The sequence below is a fragment of the Pipra filicauda genome, unplaced genomic scaffold (genome assembly GCF_003945595.2).
Source record: "Pipra filicauda isolate LSUMZ 115617 unplaced genomic scaffold, ASM394559v2 scaffold400_size1120237_pilon, whole genome shotgun sequence".
In the NCBI taxonomy this organism is placed as follows: domain Eukaryota; kingdom Metazoa; phylum Chordata; class Aves; order Passeriformes; family Pipridae; genus Pipra; species Pipra filicauda.
The window spans coordinates 309,021-327,376 of NW_024104533.1; the positions used below are offsets into that span (position 1 = coordinate 309,021).

General features: G+C 45.5%; 1 protein-coding gene across 2 annotated transcripts in view; it reads left to right on the top strand.

The window, feature by feature from the left end:
* Window positions 1-435: 435 nt before the first annotated feature.
* Window positions 436-18,356, top strand: part of TPD52 (tumor protein D52) — a 118,702-nt gene continuing 100,781 nt past the window's right edge. Inside the window, exons 1-2 of one of the 2 annotated variants that reach the window (XM_027750504.2) lie at window positions 436-508; window positions 7,104-7,285. In XM_027750504.2, coding sequence (XP_027606305.1) covers window positions 7,210-7,285 — 76 coding nt within the window. In that variant the 5' untranslated portion in view covers window positions 436-508; window positions 7,104-7,209. The remainder of the gene's footprint in view (window positions 509-7,103; window positions 7,286-18,356) is intronic. The other variant, XM_027750513.2, reaches the window with a different exon arrangement.

Consider the following 18,356-nt stretch of genomic DNA (forward strand, 5'->3'; position numbering starts at 1 on the left):
TGGTGCCACCACTTGACATAGTGGTGTTCTTTCATAAGTTGGACTCATTGATCCCAGAGATTTCTAGCCTAATTGATTCCGTGATTCTGTGAACTGGATCTCTTCGGTGGTAGCCTCCTCTTGCCCATCGCATCAGCTGCGAGCAGCAGGTTGTTCTTGCCTCTTCTCACGCTGTCCGTGCCAGGCGGTGTCAGCCAGGGCATACGGCAGCACTAGCTGCCGGCGTCCAGCACCGAGGTTCAGGGGCTCTGTAGAGCCAGGAATACAGTCGGTGAGGTCCTTGTCCGGGGGAGGGCTCGGGGGCCGCTCACCTGTGCGGGGCGGGGCTCGCTCACCTGGGCGGGTCGCGGCTCTGACTGACGGGCCGCGGTCCCGCCCCCGGGCACGGGCGGTGCCTCCGCTGCCAGCCAGGCGCCGGCGGGGCAGGCGGCGGGCGCGGAGCCGGGCGCGGAGCCGGGAGGGGCACCGGACGGTCGCGGGGCCGCCATGGAGCCCCCGAGAGACCAAGGTAGGGCGGGGGGCGGGCGCTGCTGCCGCGGCGCCCCCGGCGGGTGGCGGTGCCTGGCGCTGCGTGCGGCGCGCACGGCGGTGGCTCTCGCAGCCCTTCGCCGCTCGGCCCGGACCTGCCCTGCCCTGCCCGGCCGGCCCGGGCGGATCTGGAGCCCGGGGCGGTGCGGAAGGAGCGCCCCCCGGCCTGGGCAGGGCTGCGCCGACCGTCGCCTCGGGAAATGCGGAACCGGGGGGCGGGCGCGGAGCACGGGGCGGCTGCCGGGCCCCCCCGCCACCCCCGGGCCGCGGGATGCACGGGCAGCGCATCCCGGCCTTCCCGCGGGGTGTGGGGGTGTGAGTAAAGTTTCTGCTTTCACCCTGGAGTAAAAGTAGAGCGCTTCCATTTTACGAGTGTGCAACTTTTGATTGACCAGCGCTGTTCACAGGGTTTGTTCCCACTTAATTCTCTCCATCCCGGGGTTGCTCTGCAGCTGGCAGCTCCATTTGGGCAGCTGCCCCTCGACCCCTGAGAGGTAGCAGGTCTGGCGCCTCTGTGGCTCTGTGGTTTGAGGAGGGCGATGGTGTGCATTTTGCCTGGGAAGACTGTTGTCCTAGCTGCCGTGGCTGAAACGCTCTTCCTAAAACTTAATGGTTTATTTAAAACAAAACCCCTTGGGACTACTTACCCAAGAGAGTAGTTGGTGCCTTGATGAAAGCTGACCTGAATGCAGGCAAACAGGATCTCTTGCCATGAAAGTTTCTTCCACAGAGGTATATTATGTTTGTCCTACTGGTCCATGGATCAGTTGGAGTCTTTTAAATGGTGTGGTACTGAGCTACACACCAGCTGCTTTCCACTAGGCGAAGTAAGGCAGGCTGGGGTCACTAAGCTACCTGTCAGGGCTGGTTGGCCCAGCTCAGTGTCTGAGCCCTTGGGCTGATTTCATTCAGGGTTTTCCTGTTCAGAGTACTCGGGATGGCAGGAAGTGTTCACTTGTGGTGGCTGCGGTGTTGGAGACACGCGAGGTGCTGGGAATGTAACCCCTGACTCTGTGCAATCGAGTTCTCTGCTCTACCAGATGAGCTGAGGCAGGCACCAGCCTTGATTTGCTCTCGGTTAAGTGTTTCAAGGCTTGAGTAGTACACTTGTACAATTAGCAGTGACTTCTGAGTTTCTCTGTACATAGAGAAAAGGGCAAGTTATCTTTGCCCAAGCTGAAGATAATCTGGGGGGTGGCCGAACCTCCTCGGGCAGGTTCCTTCAACCATTCTGAAGTCCTTTGTCTATTGTCAATATATATTTAAAAAAAAAAAAAAAAAAAAGAAAACAATCCCCAAAGCCTATTCACGGGGACTAACAAACAGAATTGATCAACCAGAAAACAGCACAACTCTCAGTTTCATCAGAATTTTAATTCCAACTGCAGGAGCATTAAAACTGATTCAGTATTTGCCCAAAAGTTTTTTCTTTGCGTTTGAGCCCATTCTGTTAAAAGACAAATGTCCCTGCAGCTGCAGGATCTTGAATGACTTCGATGGGAAAGATCTTTTCGAAAAGCTTTGGTGACGGTGCTGACACTTTTTAGGGTCTTGTTTTGCTATTGAACTAATTTTTGTTATAAATACTGCTTTGTACAAAGGGTACTGCACCTCGGGATGTTTATCAGAATAGTGTACCTAGTGTGATGTAACTGACTGCTGTGGAGCAAATGTGGTGCAACACCTTCTTCCTCTGCCTTTTTTTTGGAGTGATTATGCTGTTTTCTTTTCATGGTGAGGTGAAGACCTGCGGGTACAGTGGGAAAGTCTAGAACAGCCAATGCACTTGTGCCTGTTAGTTAATGGCTTCTAGTTCCCTGCCAGTTAGCCCTCAAAGACCACTTTCCCTGGCAAACTGGAGTGCTTGCATCGGAAATTGTGCTTAATGATAGATATTATTACTTACTAAAGCCACGTACATGGTTAAAGTCCAGGCTGCCAGGTCCTGTCTCTGGGGCCTCCTCTAACCCGAAATTAATTTGTTTAAAAGTGCGAGTCACTCTGTTGTTATGACAACAGCTTTCTCAGCTAGTGAAAGTTAGGAGGTGGGAAGAAAATCTATGTTAATCTATGGTAAAACTGCAGCTAGACAAGGCTAACCACCCTTGTGTAGTACATGTTTAAGTCTTCCTTCTCTCTCGAGCACTCAGGTTTGGCAGCAGTCCCTAAACAGGTGTTACCAGCCTACCATCAGCAGCGTCAGAACCATCGAGCAACTTTTCACTTGAAGTGTCTGTTTTCAGCGAAGGGATGTTTGGACTGGCTGAATGTCTGCACATGGTGCTCGGTGCATTCCATATGCTCTGGAAAGAGGACTGAAAGTACCCAGGGCCTCTTGTTCTGTGGTTGCAAACACCAAAGCAGTAGTGTCAGCTCAAGCCAAATGGATATAATACTATGCTGAGATGAGAAGTCCCTTGTTTTGTTGCTTTTCATTAACTTGCCATGGACAAAAATCTGATCCACTGCATGGACTTAGTTGCTGAATTGACTAATAATTGTAGTTGTGTTTTCAAAAAGATTCTGCCTTACTCTCTGCCCTGCCCTGCCGCCCCCAAAGGAAAAAAAATCATAACAGTACCTGGTTTTTCTTGCAAAAAGAGTCTCTCTGTGGCTTGCTACTGTTACTGTTAGTGCTGGTACAGTTCACCAGAAAAATAAGGATGAAGCTGCCCCTACAAGGGGACTGTGCCACTGAGCAATGCCACAAAGACAAGCAGCACAGCACAGTTATCTAGTAATGCCCCATCTCTGATGTTGTGTTCAGGGGTTCCTCTTATGCTTCAGCAGCTCTTCACTTGTGTAACCTGATGTCTTTCAAAATCTTCAGCCTTTGTGGTACTTAAGAGTCTCAAAACACTACATGTGATTTCTTGAGCGACTATGTAAGCCTTTCTTCTCCTAGACCCTTGACTTGCAGTTCTCAGGCTGACAGAATGGACTTGAATGTTCTTTTTTGTGCAGAAAGAACTTGTTGCTGGCAGTAGGACAAAATTTCCCCCACTGTCCTAATGGACAAAGCTGCACCTTTTCCTGTTGCTTTATTAGTTTTCTAATCAGTAGGTACTTGCAATACTGTAGGTATGATTTTTTTTCCCCTTAACGTGCAGTTGTGAGATCAAACACTTGTAAGTAAATATGAGTGGACTACTGTTTTTGGAACTGCAAAGGAAGAATGATCTGAGCATCTGTTGCAGTGACTTGAAGATGGAAAAAAAAAGGAAAAAAATCTCAGAAGAGTTACATGAGCAGGTCCCTTGAACAGCAGCAAGTTTTCCTTTCTCTTGCATGAAAAACTGTTGGTGGGGGAAATCTCCTTGTTCTGACTCAGACTGAGGGCCCTGACTTGGTGGAGTGGCATTATGTGAGCTTTTCAATAGAGTTGCTGTCCTCCCCTCTCAGCCAGTGCATGAACGAGGTACTGAAATGCAGGGGGTCAGTGCCCTGTGTTGGAGGGACACTGGAGCTGCTGATGCACTGTTGGTGGGTGGGCAGCTGGAGGTTGGAGCAATGTCAGCTGTTCCTGCCTTCTCCAATGCCTGAGCATTGAAGGGTAACTTGAACTCTTCATTCACACTTGCACTCACTTCAGTAGAATATGGAGGAGGGGATCAGCCCAGCGCTACAGCTGTGGAAAGAATCTATGTTGTGGTATGCATAGATCTTCTGTCTCAGTTCCGTGCAACCAGCTGGTCACATGCAGTCAAGACAATCCCTCACTCAGCCAGAGTAGGGTCTACTCTAAGACCTTTCAGTGTAAGGAAAGCTTAGCTAAGGATCTGTGTCCTTTGATCCTCCAGTGAGGCCAAGCTGTAACTGCTTAGGGCTTTTAAAATCACTGTGACATGAAATTGATGCAAGTCCTTTTGTTCCAGTTTTCTACACTTTGAAGCAGCCCATGGTTCCCCTTTTTCCCACTGCAAATGCCCACTGGAAAAATGGGAGACCTTGTAGGCTCAGACTGACTTTGACTTAAGAATGCACTGGCACAGGCTGAGCAAGTGCTGTGCTCTGCTAGATCTGAGTGCTTTGTGGGTAAAGTGGGAACAGCTGGTTTTCATGGCTGGTTTTTCATGCCATATGTTAACACCTCTCCTGGCCTGGGCACGAGTGCTATTGAGCTGCTATTAGCTGTGCCTGGAGGCTGCAGAGTGCAGCCCCTTCCATCTGCAGGGCTGTCAGTAACCACATACTGCACTACTCTGCCTTGGGAACATTATTCGTATTCATTTTCTTGCTCCTGTCTACCTTGTCTTTTTTTCCCCTTGTCTTCTACAGCTGCTAAATACAGCAGCCTTTGACTAACAGCCTCTGCTTTGTGAGCCAGATGTCACTATAGTCCTGGGAGGAGCCAGGTGATGAGGGAAATGAGTGTTGGGGCTTCTGGTGCTTTCTGCTATGCACGCCCCAAAAGCTGCTTTGGCTGCCCTGAATGTTGTAAAGGCTAGGGTGCTGGGTAGGCTTTGTCCTCTTCCTTCACAGGAAGGAGTCCTGGCAATTGTCATTGGCTGGGATCCCCACAGTTGTGAGAGAGAAGTCTTGGAAGTCTAGTCAAGGAACTAGATTTGCCATGTAAAATCAGTGAGCTGTTTGTGGATTGCTGATTCGTGAGGGTGCTGGACATTGCTGCAGGTAAGGAAGGATATTTGCTGTATCTCTTAAAAAAGTGATGTTTCTGTGGCAGCAGCAGGGAGTCATCTTGGAAGCCAATGTTGTCTTGACCAGCTTTCAAAAGAAAATAGCCCAAACTCCTCCCTTCTTAATTTAATAGGAAGAAGCAACAGTGTTTGTTGCTGAGCCCTGTGCAGCAGACATCTGATGGGTGTAGGGTTTTTCATGCTTTTAAGAGAAGCCTCCAGGTAGGATGATGATGACCCCACTGTTGCCTCTGGTGAAGTCTTTGTTATATGGGCACTTCTGATTTGAGATTTGCTCAAAGCTTTTGGAGGAAGGGAGGTATTTACCCTTGTTCTTCTAATATCCTGCAGTGAGTAAGCAGAAAAATGTCAAACAAAGGGTGACTGAAAACATTAAGTGAGATTAAACACTAAATTGAAATGCTCTTTTTCAGCCACCACTGTCACTCTGTATCAGCGTCAGTTTAAGACTCCAGAGGAACAGCTTTCTCTCAGAGGTAGTGTCTTCAAAATTCCTCGTATTTGGATGTGTGTTAGCCAGAGTGACTGGGAGCCTTCACTCAAAAACCTTGTAGGGCAGGCTTTCTACTGCAAGCCCTCTCTTTTGAAAAGGGCCGTAGTAACAGACCAGCTACCCAGAAGGTTCTAATCTGGATCTCTCCTGAGGGTTCAGTGTCACTCCTGTCATTTCCTCTTGCTTGTCTTCCTCCTTCTCCTCTGCCCCCGAGCAGAAAGGGGTGGATGGATGATGCTATCTAGAGAGAAACCAGAACTATTATTGTGGTGTGAATGTTGTCACTGAAAGAGGCAGCTTTCCTGTTTTGCAAGCTGACTTCTCTATTCCAGAGTGTGAGAGCAGAGCAATAAGTGTCCTTGAGTGCTGACTGACAGTGGAGTGGCACAGCAAATGCTGCCTTGGCTAATCCTGGAATGTTCCATTTTCTGGAGAACGGAGGTCTATAGGAACATGCCGTGCCACATGTGGTTTGGAGTGACAGGCTTCTGAACTGCCCCTCTCCTGTAGCCTCTCAGCAGCACAACAAATGCCTGCTGTGCTTAAAAGCTTCATAGGCAAAGAGGAAGCATGCTTTGTGTGTGTGTATAGAAAGAAAGCCAATAATTTATTGTTAATGTAATTGCCATTTTAACAATCTAATTCAAGAATTATAACTAGTTTAGATCCTACTACAGAAAAAGACTATTTATGCAGATGAAGTCTTGGTAATAATAAAGGTAACATATGCACTTAGTTTTTACACATTTTCTTGGTGTTATTCTCATCCTTCCCCTGACTTCTGAGGTTAGTAGTGTCATTTTGGTGGTGACAGGGATATTACAGAAAGTTGCCATCTTGTGAATCCTTTGCTGGGAGGAATAGGATGGTGGTGGTTTCTTCCTCACTGTAGGATTCACTGGAATCCTTCTGTTGTGTTTGCTTTTTACACATTTGCTGTTTCTTTCATCGCTCTGCAAGCTCCACGTTACATTCAAATCTATTACATAAAATGCCTTTTAGATATGTTAGATATTATTGCTTTGTTCTCTTTATTACCTCTAAAATAGTTTTGTCCAATTGCAGATCTCTGTTGGCAAGTGATGAGTTTCTTACAGCTGTGGGATCTCTGCTGTCAACCCTGTGTCCCTTTACTTGTGCCATGCCTGTACTCTCTCCTCCCATGTCTCTGCTCTCTGACATATGCCAAGTAAAACAAAGCTGCAGGCAAATTAAGAAGTGTTGAGACAGTGCAAGCCTGACAAGCCTCTAGTCCTGAGGTCTTACTCAGTTCAAAGCTTAAGTCCTGTCACTAGCAGTGGTAATGTCATATTGTGGAGTAACAAAGAGGCTGTTGAACCACCTGCAACTTGCTGGGGGCAGTGGATGAGGCTATCAGAGGCAGAAGAGCAGGTGTTTCTCCTGTTTTGCTTTCCCTTCTCTAGCAGCTAGAGAGAAGTGGTGTTTCATCAGAGCCCCCTAAGCCCAGGATCGAGATGAAAAGATGTGCCAAGAAAGGCAACCTGGGCTGGAGTTGGTGTTCTCAGTCAGATGCTTCTCCTGTCCCGTGGCTGGCAGCGATCTCGATTCATGAGAAGAACCTCAAAAAGTTTGAAAACAAACCTTTGTAAGTAATGCTTCTTAACTGCTCTTTAGCCTGGCCAAACTGCATGTTTCAGTTGTGAGCATTGGGAATGTTGCTCATGCCTGTTTTGCTTTGTTTACTTTTTTCTAAAGTACTTTAATTAAACTACTAGCAGGAGTGCCAAGATGAGCAATAAGTGATCCTACTGATCTCTCTGTCTTAGTGTGTTCTCAAACTAATCATGTATCACATTGTGACATTAGAGTCTTGATTAATTGGATCAGGGTAGAAGAATTTAAAAGAAACCCCTCTGATGCTTCCACTTGAGGCATTCCACTTGAATGCCTGACATTCATTGCAGTGATCTACAGCAGTCCAGTCTCTGGGAATACATGGATAATAATGGGCATCTGCAGCTGCTGATGGGAAGGGTGGCCTTTAAAGAAGGCAATTTCACTGAACTTACATCTTCTAGTACCCAGTAGTCTCTGCAGAGTAGCTCAAGGTCCTGATATGTCCCCCTCTTTTCCTCACAGGCTCCAGGAATGGAGCTGTATGAGGACTTGCCTTGTCTTTAAAGAAGCTGTCCTGTAAGTAGGAACCAGTACTTCCAACTCAGAAGAAGGGTCAGGCATATAAAATGGGCACAGCTCACACTGGCTGAAGTGTGCCTCGCTCTCTAGTCACTGTAGAAGAGAAATCCCTTCGGACAGCTCAGAAGTGTTTTGCCTACATCGGAGGAGTCTTGGCAAGCAGGCCGAAGACAGAGCAGAAGCCCCCAAATTAATCACTGTTTTTAACCTGCTGACTCTTCAGTGCACTTTGATTACTGTTGGCAGAGGTTGGATTTATGCTTGAGCACAGACAGGCCTCAGTCTGCAAGAGCAGATCACAGGCTGTTGCACGCTGTTTCCATAGCACCACTCACATCTGTGCTAGGCAGTCCCTGAAGAGGCTTTCTGAGCAACTCACATGCGTTCAGGCATGAGGAGCATTGGAAGTAGTACCAGCCTAGGCAAGGGGTGGGAATGGAGCCTGATTTAAATATTGACTTTCCTGTGGCCAGATGTCACTGTCTCGGCAGAAGGAAAATGAACTGTTTTACTGCAATGTGCTTAGCTTGGAGCCATGAGCTCTGAAAAGCACCATTCATTCTGTGTGTTTCATCTCCTCGACAAGCCACTTGCAGTGCTGTGCTCCAAAACTTTTTTATTTTTTGGCGGAGAATTTGTTCTTGAGTAAGATAACAGACCTGAAATGACTTCTTGTCTTTCTCTTCTCTCAAGACTGCTCTGGTGCCTGCCTGGCAGGTATTTGTTTTACCTTCTTGTACTCTGTGACAACCCTTTGTGTCTGCTGCCTGGGCAGACTCTTCAGGTGCTGTGCAGCTCTGCTATCCCAAGTAGGTGGTGTGTGGGCCCTTGAGCAAGGGATGAGTCCACTCACTGTATTCAGAGCGTTGCCATGTGGTCCATCACCACCTCTGGAGACACTTGAAGGAGCAGGGAGCAGAAGTTCCTGCAGAGGATCCTAAAGAGAACTGTCTGTACATCTGAAGGAGGCCACAACCCCAGCTTGCCATTTTCTGGGTTTGTGCTGCTTCTTGTCAAGCATCCCTGATCTTACTAAGCAAGATTGAGCACATCATGGGTTCATCTCCCTAGTTCTCCCAGGTCTCAGGCCATGGCTGGATCCCTGCACGCTATCTTTCCCTACCAGCTCCTGCTGCAGGGTGTATGAGGACCTCAGCCCCAAGCTTGGGCTGGGGACACACATCCCAAACCCTGGTTAAGGATGTGTGTATGGAATCCTGTGCATTATAGAAGTTGTCATTTATATAGCTTAACTATTAAAAACTCTACTGCAGCTTCTAGCTGGCTGCTACTGTTATATTATTTAAATGCAGTAATTTGGAAGGAGGGGAAGACTTTGAAGCTTTACTGTTATTTTCTCCATTAAAGCAGTGCTTAACTGCAGTAGAGATGTGTTCTAGGCACCTCCTTTAAATCTCCTTATCTGAAGACTGATGAAGGAATAAACAGTCACTGCTACCATTTAAATAACTGTTTATAGTAATCAGTCTTAAATGGTAGCCTTACCTGAAATACCTTTGCATTTCTTAATACACTTCTAGCAAATGATGAGGTACACCTGTCTGTATTTTGTGAACTGCTATTTGAGTTTTGTATACTGATCTCGTTGGCACTTTACTCAGTGTAGCAGAACAAGTGTGGGCACTAAGCAGGTAGTAGTACACTTCTTTGGGAAAGTAAAATGCAGTGTCTGAATGGCTTTTTGAATAAGATCTTGATTTTTATATGCAAACAAACCTTGCTTTCCTGCTCTTCATGTTAATCTTTAAATACTTGGTCAGCTATGTTACTGATTTTTCTGGAGGAATCTCTGATTATTGTTGGGGGCAGAATTTGGTTTAGGACTGTGTTGTCTCCAGCAGTTAATTTTTTCCACAGAAATCACTCCCAGTGCATTCTTACTTACTCAGTTCCAGCAACCAGTGCTGCTGTTCAATATAAACTTGTTAGGTTATGTTTCCTATCAAGGGAGGAAAAACCCAGAAGCTCACTAGGCATGTAACAACTGCCGGAGATGTGTAACAGCTGCCGCAGCATGTGTTGAGGATTTGGCCACTGTGTGCAGTGCTGCACTGGCTGCCTGCTGGTCCGGTTGGTCGGACAATACAGAGCGCTTCTGTAAAGAAGAAGAAGTTTCATGGTTTTGCTGGTTTATGTTTGGGAGTACTTGTTCAGTCATGGTTTTGAGGACTTGGTTTTAACAGCCCACCAGTCATGCCGGAAAGGTGGTTGGTTCTCCGAGAGCATGTCTGTAATGGTAAGTGAGCCTTCTGCCCAATGCACCCGTTGGGTGTGTTGCTTAAAACACCAGCTTCTGAACTGCAAGTTGGTCACTGTGTTAAATGTACGGTTTGTTCCTGTAAATTGTTCTTGGTCAGGGCAACCCCGGACTTTAATGCAGGCTGGGCAGTGAAGGGATTGAGAGCAGCCTTGCAGAGGAGGATTTGGGGGTGCTGGTGGATGAAAAACTGGACATAAGCCAACAGTGTGTGCTTTCAGCCCAGAAAGCCAGCTGCATCCTGGGCTGCATCAAAAGAATCATGGCCAGCAGGCTGAGGGAAGTGATTCTGCTCCCCTTCCTCACTCTAATGAGACCCCACCTGGAGTAGCATGTCCTGCTCTGGGGTCCTCAGCAGAGAAAGGACTTGGACCTGTTAAATTGGATCTGGAGGAGGGCCACAAAGATGATTAGAGGGATGGAGCACCTCTCCTACAAGGAAAGGCTGAGAGAGTTGGGGTTGTTCAGCTGGGAGAAGAGAAGGCTCCATGGAGGCATTATTGTGGCCTTTCAGTACTTAAAAGGAACTTACAAGAAAGATGGGAAACGTTTTAGTAAAGCCTGTTGCAATAGGACAAGGGTTAATGGTTTTAAGCTAAAGGAGGGTATATTCGGACTAGATGTAAAGAAGAATTCTTTTACAGTGAGCGTGGTGAAACACTGGAACAGGTTGCCCAGAGAGGTGGTGGATACCTGATTCCTGGAAACAAATATTGGAGGTTTTAGATGGTCCACTGGACGTTTGGAAGGTCCAGTGGAAACATTGGATGAGGCTCTGAGCAACCTGATCTAATTGAAGATGTCCCTTGGAGGGGGAACTGGAACTAGATGACCTTTAAAGCTCCCTTCCAACCCCAGCCATTCTATGGTACATTACAGATACTGAGCAAATCTTTAATTGGGAAACTTACACCACCCTTAAAGGGTATTTGGGGCATCCTGCTTTGCTACCTTTGTGTGTGAATTGCAGATGAACATGAATGCTATGGTTGATGAGCAGCTGTGAGCAGGGAGAATTAGTTTCTGCATATATCTAAACAGCAGCAAGAGAAACCTGTTGGAGTTGATGCTTTGAAGCTGAATGGTTTCGATTGGCTTCCATGCCTGTCACTGTGCAGGTTTTTTGGCATGAAAGATTTTTGAAGATTGTATAAGAGGGAAAATAACTTGAGTGTCAGTGGAATCAGCAGAGTGACCTGTTGAGTACTTCCTGCAGTGGTGAGGGAGTGTTTTTGGGATAGATGGCAGAAGGGAGAGCTTTACTGGAATAAATTTACAGTCCTCTTTAATTCTGTTTTAACACACTGGTATGTGAAGTCTTTAATATGGTTGTTTCTTATTTACAATTCAAGAGCAAACTTCACTTGGGTGAATCCCAGAAACATACTTCCATCCCATCCTCAATGAAGAGTACTTTCGTATCCAAGAAGCATCTTTTGAAAAAGTGAAAATGTGGCATGGGAAGAGGGATACAGAAGTCAAAGGAAGACCTGTGTGTGTTGTCAAGATTTGCTAAGAAGACTTTTTAAGCTTTTTGGAAAGGAAAACTGATAAACTGAGGATAGAACAAGTGTCAAGTAAAGTGACAAAACTTCTCTAATCTTCCTATTCCAAGGTAATGTTACTGGAGAGGTCTTGTCTCCCTTTCCTGCAAGGTGGTGCCAGCAGCATTTCTGTGGGGTGTGGTGGCTTTTTGTTTATAATGCCATATCACAGCTCCCTAGTAAAGGTCACACTTGGGGATTGACAGCAGTATGCAAGGCAGTGCTTGGACTTTCCCCTCTTCAGTATCCTGATCCAGTTTTTACTAGAATGAAAAATTTTGAATTACATTATTAATAACTGTTTAATCTCTGAATTATTCTGAGTGGTTTTTTGTGCTGGTGGCTGAGCTATGATGTGCCAAACCTGATGTAACAATAACCTGGGTATCAGCTATAGCAGTCCTTAAGCATAAAGTTTGAAAAGTCTACCAGGTAAATCCATTACACAGAACAGATCTATTAAACTCACACTAGAGCATGACCTGTGCTCAGAATGGCCATGAATGTATGTATTGACAATTAGAGTTGTGAAATGGGCAGTGTGGTGGATTAGTTTGTGCAATAGGGAATGATGCTAAACTTGGAATTCACTTAGCAGTGTAAAGCTTTATTTTTGGAGTTTGTTCATTTCCAGGTCAAACACTGGGAGGAGGCAACTTGTAGAACAGTGCAGTTCTGGACCAGCTGCTCACTAAAATCAGTGGAGGCCTGCTTTCTTTACAAAAAAACCCCCAAACTATGAACCCCAGCAAAAAATCTCTCAAACCAAACCCACACAAAACTGAACAAACAAACAAAAAACCAACAACCCCTCCCCCTTCCCTTCTTTCCTCCCCCACCTGCTTTTAGAGATGAAGTTCAATTTCCTTTGAGAGACATCCTTCAGACTTTGGTCCTTCAGACGCACTGCACTTTTCCACCCTCCTGCAGTTTCCATCATGTCAACTGTACCAGAACCAGGAAAAATGTCTGCCTGACTTTATGTTCATCGAGATGGGTATTTCCAGTTTTGTCCACTCTCATATACTTCACTAAAATGAATGGTTTAGCTTGTTCTACTTTGCTGTGAAATATAAATGATGAGCGTGGAAATCAGCTTATCCAAGCATGCTGATATTTCGGAAAACTTTACTTTGTGTGGAATGGACTGAGACACAACTAGATTGTGCAAAAATATATGAATAGTGCTTCAAAATCTTGATAGATCAGTACTTGTATGATCTGAACCTGTGTAGGTTGTAAAAAAGAAAATATAGGTTGCCTGTAATGTCACACAGAGGCAAAAAGTGACATCTCATGTCCAAAGTCTGATCTGATAGAAGGGAGTATGCTCCAGTCTTCTAGGACCTGGAAATCCTTGAAAGCTTTATGTCTTTGTGTGTAATCATCTGTGGACAAACTTTCTTGACCTTTTTCTTTGCCTTCCTTAGCTGTTGGAGTGATTAGTTTTATGAGTTTTATGACTGTTGATTTATGTGACAGCAGTATCTCTTTAGGATAACAGTTTCATTTAATTTACTGTCCTAGTCTGACTTGGAGTAGGGGCAAATGTCTCTTAACAGGATTTACTCAGCTCAGGCAACATTAAAAGTGAGTCAAGGACATATCAATCGGATAAAATCTCAGAGTACGTAATATAATAGCAACTTCAGTGGTCATAATACTCTAAAGGTAGATGCATTATCTCCATTATATTAGGAAAAAAAGCTAGTCAGTGCAGTTGGTTTGTTAGTGAATTGCTGCTGGTCGTTGCATGAGAAGTTGCAGGATTCTCCCTCTCATCTCTTAAATGGGATTAAGAGCAGTGCAGCCATATTCAAGCCCACATCCTGAGTTTGTCCAATTTGCAGCCCTGGCAGAATGTGGTCCAAGGCCCCTTAACTAGTGACAGCCATTGCTCCCAATCTGTTTGGAAGCACTGCAGGAATCGGTACTGCCTAGCTGGGTGTGCCATGTAGCAGTGTGGGCAAACAGCAGCCAAACTCTGTCTGGAATGGGACACTTCAAGCACTACACAGTTGTGTACGCTTCAAGTACGACACAGTTGTACTACTATAAGGTGACTGGCAAAATGCTGGACTGTGAAGGAATAGGTAATGTATCTTGTTTGGTGCTGCAGAGGAAACAACACAACTTACTCTGGGTTTTCAAGTGAGAGATACCCAGTGATAATGAACTGATGCACGAGTGTTTTATACTAGCAATCTGGTGGTGTGTCATTAGCACTCCTTTGTTAGGTTTTATTTTCTTAAGTTTAGGAGTGCTCACCAAAACTCTGCAGTAAGAGAAATGTAGATGAATAATAATGGCTTGTCTTCATTATGAGCTTATCTGCTTGGCTAAGCAGTGTAACTGGCTCAGTGTCTATTGTCTGCTTTTACGTACCTCATGGACAGGCTATTTCTCCAAAGGCTTTGTGGCAAAAACCATTACTAGTCTAAAGGTGTGATTTGACTGGAGGAAGAGAGATCAGGAGCATGTTCTTATGACCTGAGAGATTTCTGGGGTGTATATGACTGCATATTTATTGTACTAGTGCACTTCTACTGATGAGAAAGCAGAGTTTTATGGTTTCACAGACATTTCACACTATGCTCTCAGATAAGCCAAGAGCAAAAATGTTAATAGGATTTCTACACAGCTTGCTTGCAGCTTGCAGTTGCTTGTGTTTGAGAAGTTATACTCTGTGTTATGCAATTACACCTGTTTGACAGCACCAGTCTAAATCTTAAACTTAGTTAGTCAAGGCCTGATAAGGGAAAATAATATCAACCTGTTGGTTGCCATCATTCTTAGGCAAAAAGCTCATCTTTGTCATGGGTAGTTGAATCAGGTGCCAGGCTACAGCAGGAGTGCAGCTTAATCATGCAACCAATAACTTGTGTGTGGAAACTCTGGACAAAAATGGATATTTTTACAGCTTTGCAGTTTTCAAGAACATGATGTGACTGCAAGAAGCCGTAAGACTTGAGAAATCAGAAAAGTTTGTGCTTCTTGGGAGGGACCACTTAAAAGTAACTGGTGTCTCAGGAACTTCAGCAGTGTGGCAGCACTCTCTGTTGGCAGCAGTGTGTGCAATAAGCGCTACATTCAGCTGTAAGTTTTCAAACGAATTTCCACAGTTTAATATGCATTTATTGGAAGGGCATAATTCTTATCCAAATTGCAATAAATTTAAAGTTGGGTTTGAGGACAAAAAGGGTAGGTTAGAAGCTTGGGATCGTCTTCACTTTGATAACTTACTTGAAATGGCTCCAGGCTAGTATCAAGTACCTTGACTTCTGATATATTGTTTGGATGTGTTAAGCCATTTGATGCTGTGAGCCTGGAGAAGGGCAGGGTAGTCCAGTGAGGGGATTAGGCAGGAAGAAAATAAGATGTCCAAATAACTTGGCAAAAGGTTGGTCGCCAAGCTTCTGTGTGAAGGCTGCTGCTGAGCAGTGTGACACACGGGGTGTGTGTGTAACAACAGAAGGCAAAATGATGCTTCAATTAACACCCACCAAGTCTGCAGTTAGGTTGCCATGGGTGAAAGTATCTGAACACTGCCTACATTTAGAAAATTGGTTGGAATCTAATGAGAATGCAGGCAGCTAGCAGTTTACTTCATTATGTTAGGGAAATTTGAAGTGGAATTATGTCAACAGGAGAAGGCTGGTTTGACAAGATGGACTTCTCATACTCTCTTGTTTTCTGATGGTAAAATTAGCAGTGCTTTTAAAAGATGTCACTCCTGTTGGTGTTATGTGTTCATCCTTTGTGGAAGCCCACCTGGAGGTTACTATGCTCTGACTACTTTGGGATGACTTGAGTGACTGTGCTAAAAATTACTGTGTCCTGAGCACAGAAGTGACTCTCCCAGTGCTTTTCAAGGGTAAGCTGACATTTCTAGATGAACTGACACGTGTTTGGAAGCTTTTGTGTCAATTTTTTTCTGGACTGAGGAGTTTTGCTAGGAGAATCTGAGAGCAAGCACTAGGGAAAGTTGCTGGAGGAATAAAGGAAACGCACTGGAGTGGATGAAGAATAAATTGAGGAGTCTGAGAAGGGAATTCAAAGACTTAACTTGATCCTAGTTTCCTTGGGCTCTGTTTAATTGATGCAGGGTAAGAGGAGGAGAGGCTTCTGCTGTAACGCAGCTTTAGCATACTGGCACTGATAGCTAATTTGCCTACTTCAAGTTTTTCTTTGAATACAAGTGTCAACTCTTCCTGCTGCAGAGGCATACATTCACTTTCCTCCTGGGGAAAGGGGGCCAGGGGGAAGTGGTATGCTTTCGTATTTGCTAAGAGCTTCTTCTGTGTCTGGAATCAAATGTCAGGCCCAGAAAGTTGCTTGCTCATTCATTTTGTGAGCAAAATGTGACTCTGTCCCTTTTATGCAAACGGTAGACTTCTTTCCCCTGCCAGAATCTAAGAACCTTTTTCTTGCAGACTCCTAAGTGAAATCAAAATAGTCTCTACTGCAGCAAATGCTTCTGCTTTGCTTGTCTGCTGTCATAATACTCCCATATGCTGGGGAGATGTGTGGAAGTGCAAAGTCTCTCTGTTCATACTCAGTTTAGAAAGCGTGGGAGAAAATGGAACTTTATTCTGTTGACAGGGAGGTATTTGCGAATCCACTTCACAGGGTTAAGGGCTGGCCACAGACCTCCCCTGAGGCAGGGTGCCAGAACCCCTTGTGTTCCTGATGAGGTGAGGTCCTTGGATTGTCTGGGTGAGCAGCCTGTGACTTTGTACAACCATTGTGTTAATAACAGAATGGTTGTGGTGGGAAGGGACTTCCAGAGGCCATCTGGTTCAACCCCTCTGCTCAAGCAGGGCCACTTGGAGCTGGTTCCCCAGGACCATACCATAGAATGGTTTGGGTTGGAAGGGACCTTAAAGCTCAACCAGTTCCAACCCATTCAGCTATGGGCAGGAATGCCACCCACTAGATCATGGTGCTCAGGCCCCATCCAACCTGGGATGGGATGTCCACCACTTCTATTCCAGTGCCTCACTGCCCTCACAGTAAAGAATTTCTTACTAATGTCTAATATAAATTTCTCCTCTTCTAGTTTGAAACTGTTCCTTCTTGTCCTATCACTCTCTACCTGTGAAAAAAGTTGCTTTTTGTCCTTAAGTCCTCTTTAGGTACTGGAAGGCTGCAATGAGGTCTCCCCAGAGCCTTTTTTTCTCCAGGCAACCTCATCTCTCTCAGCCTACCTTCACAGGAGAGGTGTTCCAGCCCTTTGATCATCTTTGCGGCCCTCCTCTGGACCTGCTCTAGCAGATCAATATCTTTCATTGCTGAGGATCCCAGAGCTGGATGCAATTCTCCAGGTGGGGTCTCATGAGGGCAGAGTAGAGGCAGAGAACACTGCACACTGGTGGCTCATGTCCAGCCTCTCGTCCACCAGCATTCCCCAAGCTCTTCTCTGCAGGCCTGCTCTCAATGACTGGTTCTCACAATTTGTACTCATGTCTGGGATTGCCCTGACCCAAGTGCAGTACCTTGCATTTGGACTTGTTGAACTTCATGAGGTTCTTGTGGACCACTTCTCAAGTTTGTCCAGGTCCCTCTGGATGGCATCCCTTCCTTCTGTTGTGTCAGCCACACCACTCAGCTTCATGGCATCTGCAGACTTGCTGAGGGACGCTTGATCCCGCTGTGTGTGTCACTGATAAAGATATTAAAGAGCACCGGTCTTTAATATCCGTGTCCATGGACCATGTCCACGTGGCTTTTGAGTATCTCCAAGGATAGATTTTGTGAAGTACTCAACCTAGGCCCTATTGCTTGCATCAAATTGTCCTCTTCTTGGTTGCTTCTGTACTTCTGCCCTTGATAGTAAATGATGCAATTTCTGTGCTACACCAAATCCAGGCATGATCTTTGTAATTACATGGTGGGAGCAAACCACAAGACTGTTTGCTGGTATTAAGCTACTGCTAAGGCTACAGATGGTGCTTGTCTTGGTGATTATCCTTTTAGATATCATACTGTGTGATTCAGCTTAATGTGTAATCAAACCGCCTTTGTTCTTAAAATCTCAGTATCGTTTTCATGGTGGGTCCTGATACTGTGGAGTGGGGACAGTGGACTTTTCTGGAGCTGTTTTTCAGAAATGGAAACTCTGGGGTGCTGTGTTAAAAGTGGGAAGTTTGCTTTAAGAGTGCAGAAGAGCAGGCTTGTCTTCTGAGGGAGGCTGGGAGTTGCTCCAATCTGACTCACTCAAGTAAAGATTTAATGAGATTGCAAGGTTACATACTAAAACTGTGAAACGATCCCCTTCTGCACTACAGCCGTTTCTTCCTAATGTTTTCCAAGTGTCTTCTAACTGCAGCTTAGCACTATTTCTTCAGCATTTTTGACAGGTTTAGTCTCTTACCGGGGATCGGAGTCTCTAGAGAATGGCAGCATAACTGGATAAGCGGCTAAAGAAAAATAATTGAATACATTCCTCTAAAATCTACTTGACAGTGTTTTGACTCTGTTAATCTCACTTGGAAATGTTCCTCTGTATTTACAGAGTTTGGTCTGACTTCTCCAAAGTCGATGCAGTTCCTTACCTGATCACTGGTTCTGGGGTGCTGGCTGCTGTGTGCTTTGGCCTGGACCCTCTCCAGGCTGGAAAGCTTTTCACCTATTACTGCTGGAGCTGACACACGTGATTGGTTTGACCACTGTTTGAGACAAAACTTTGTCATAAATCA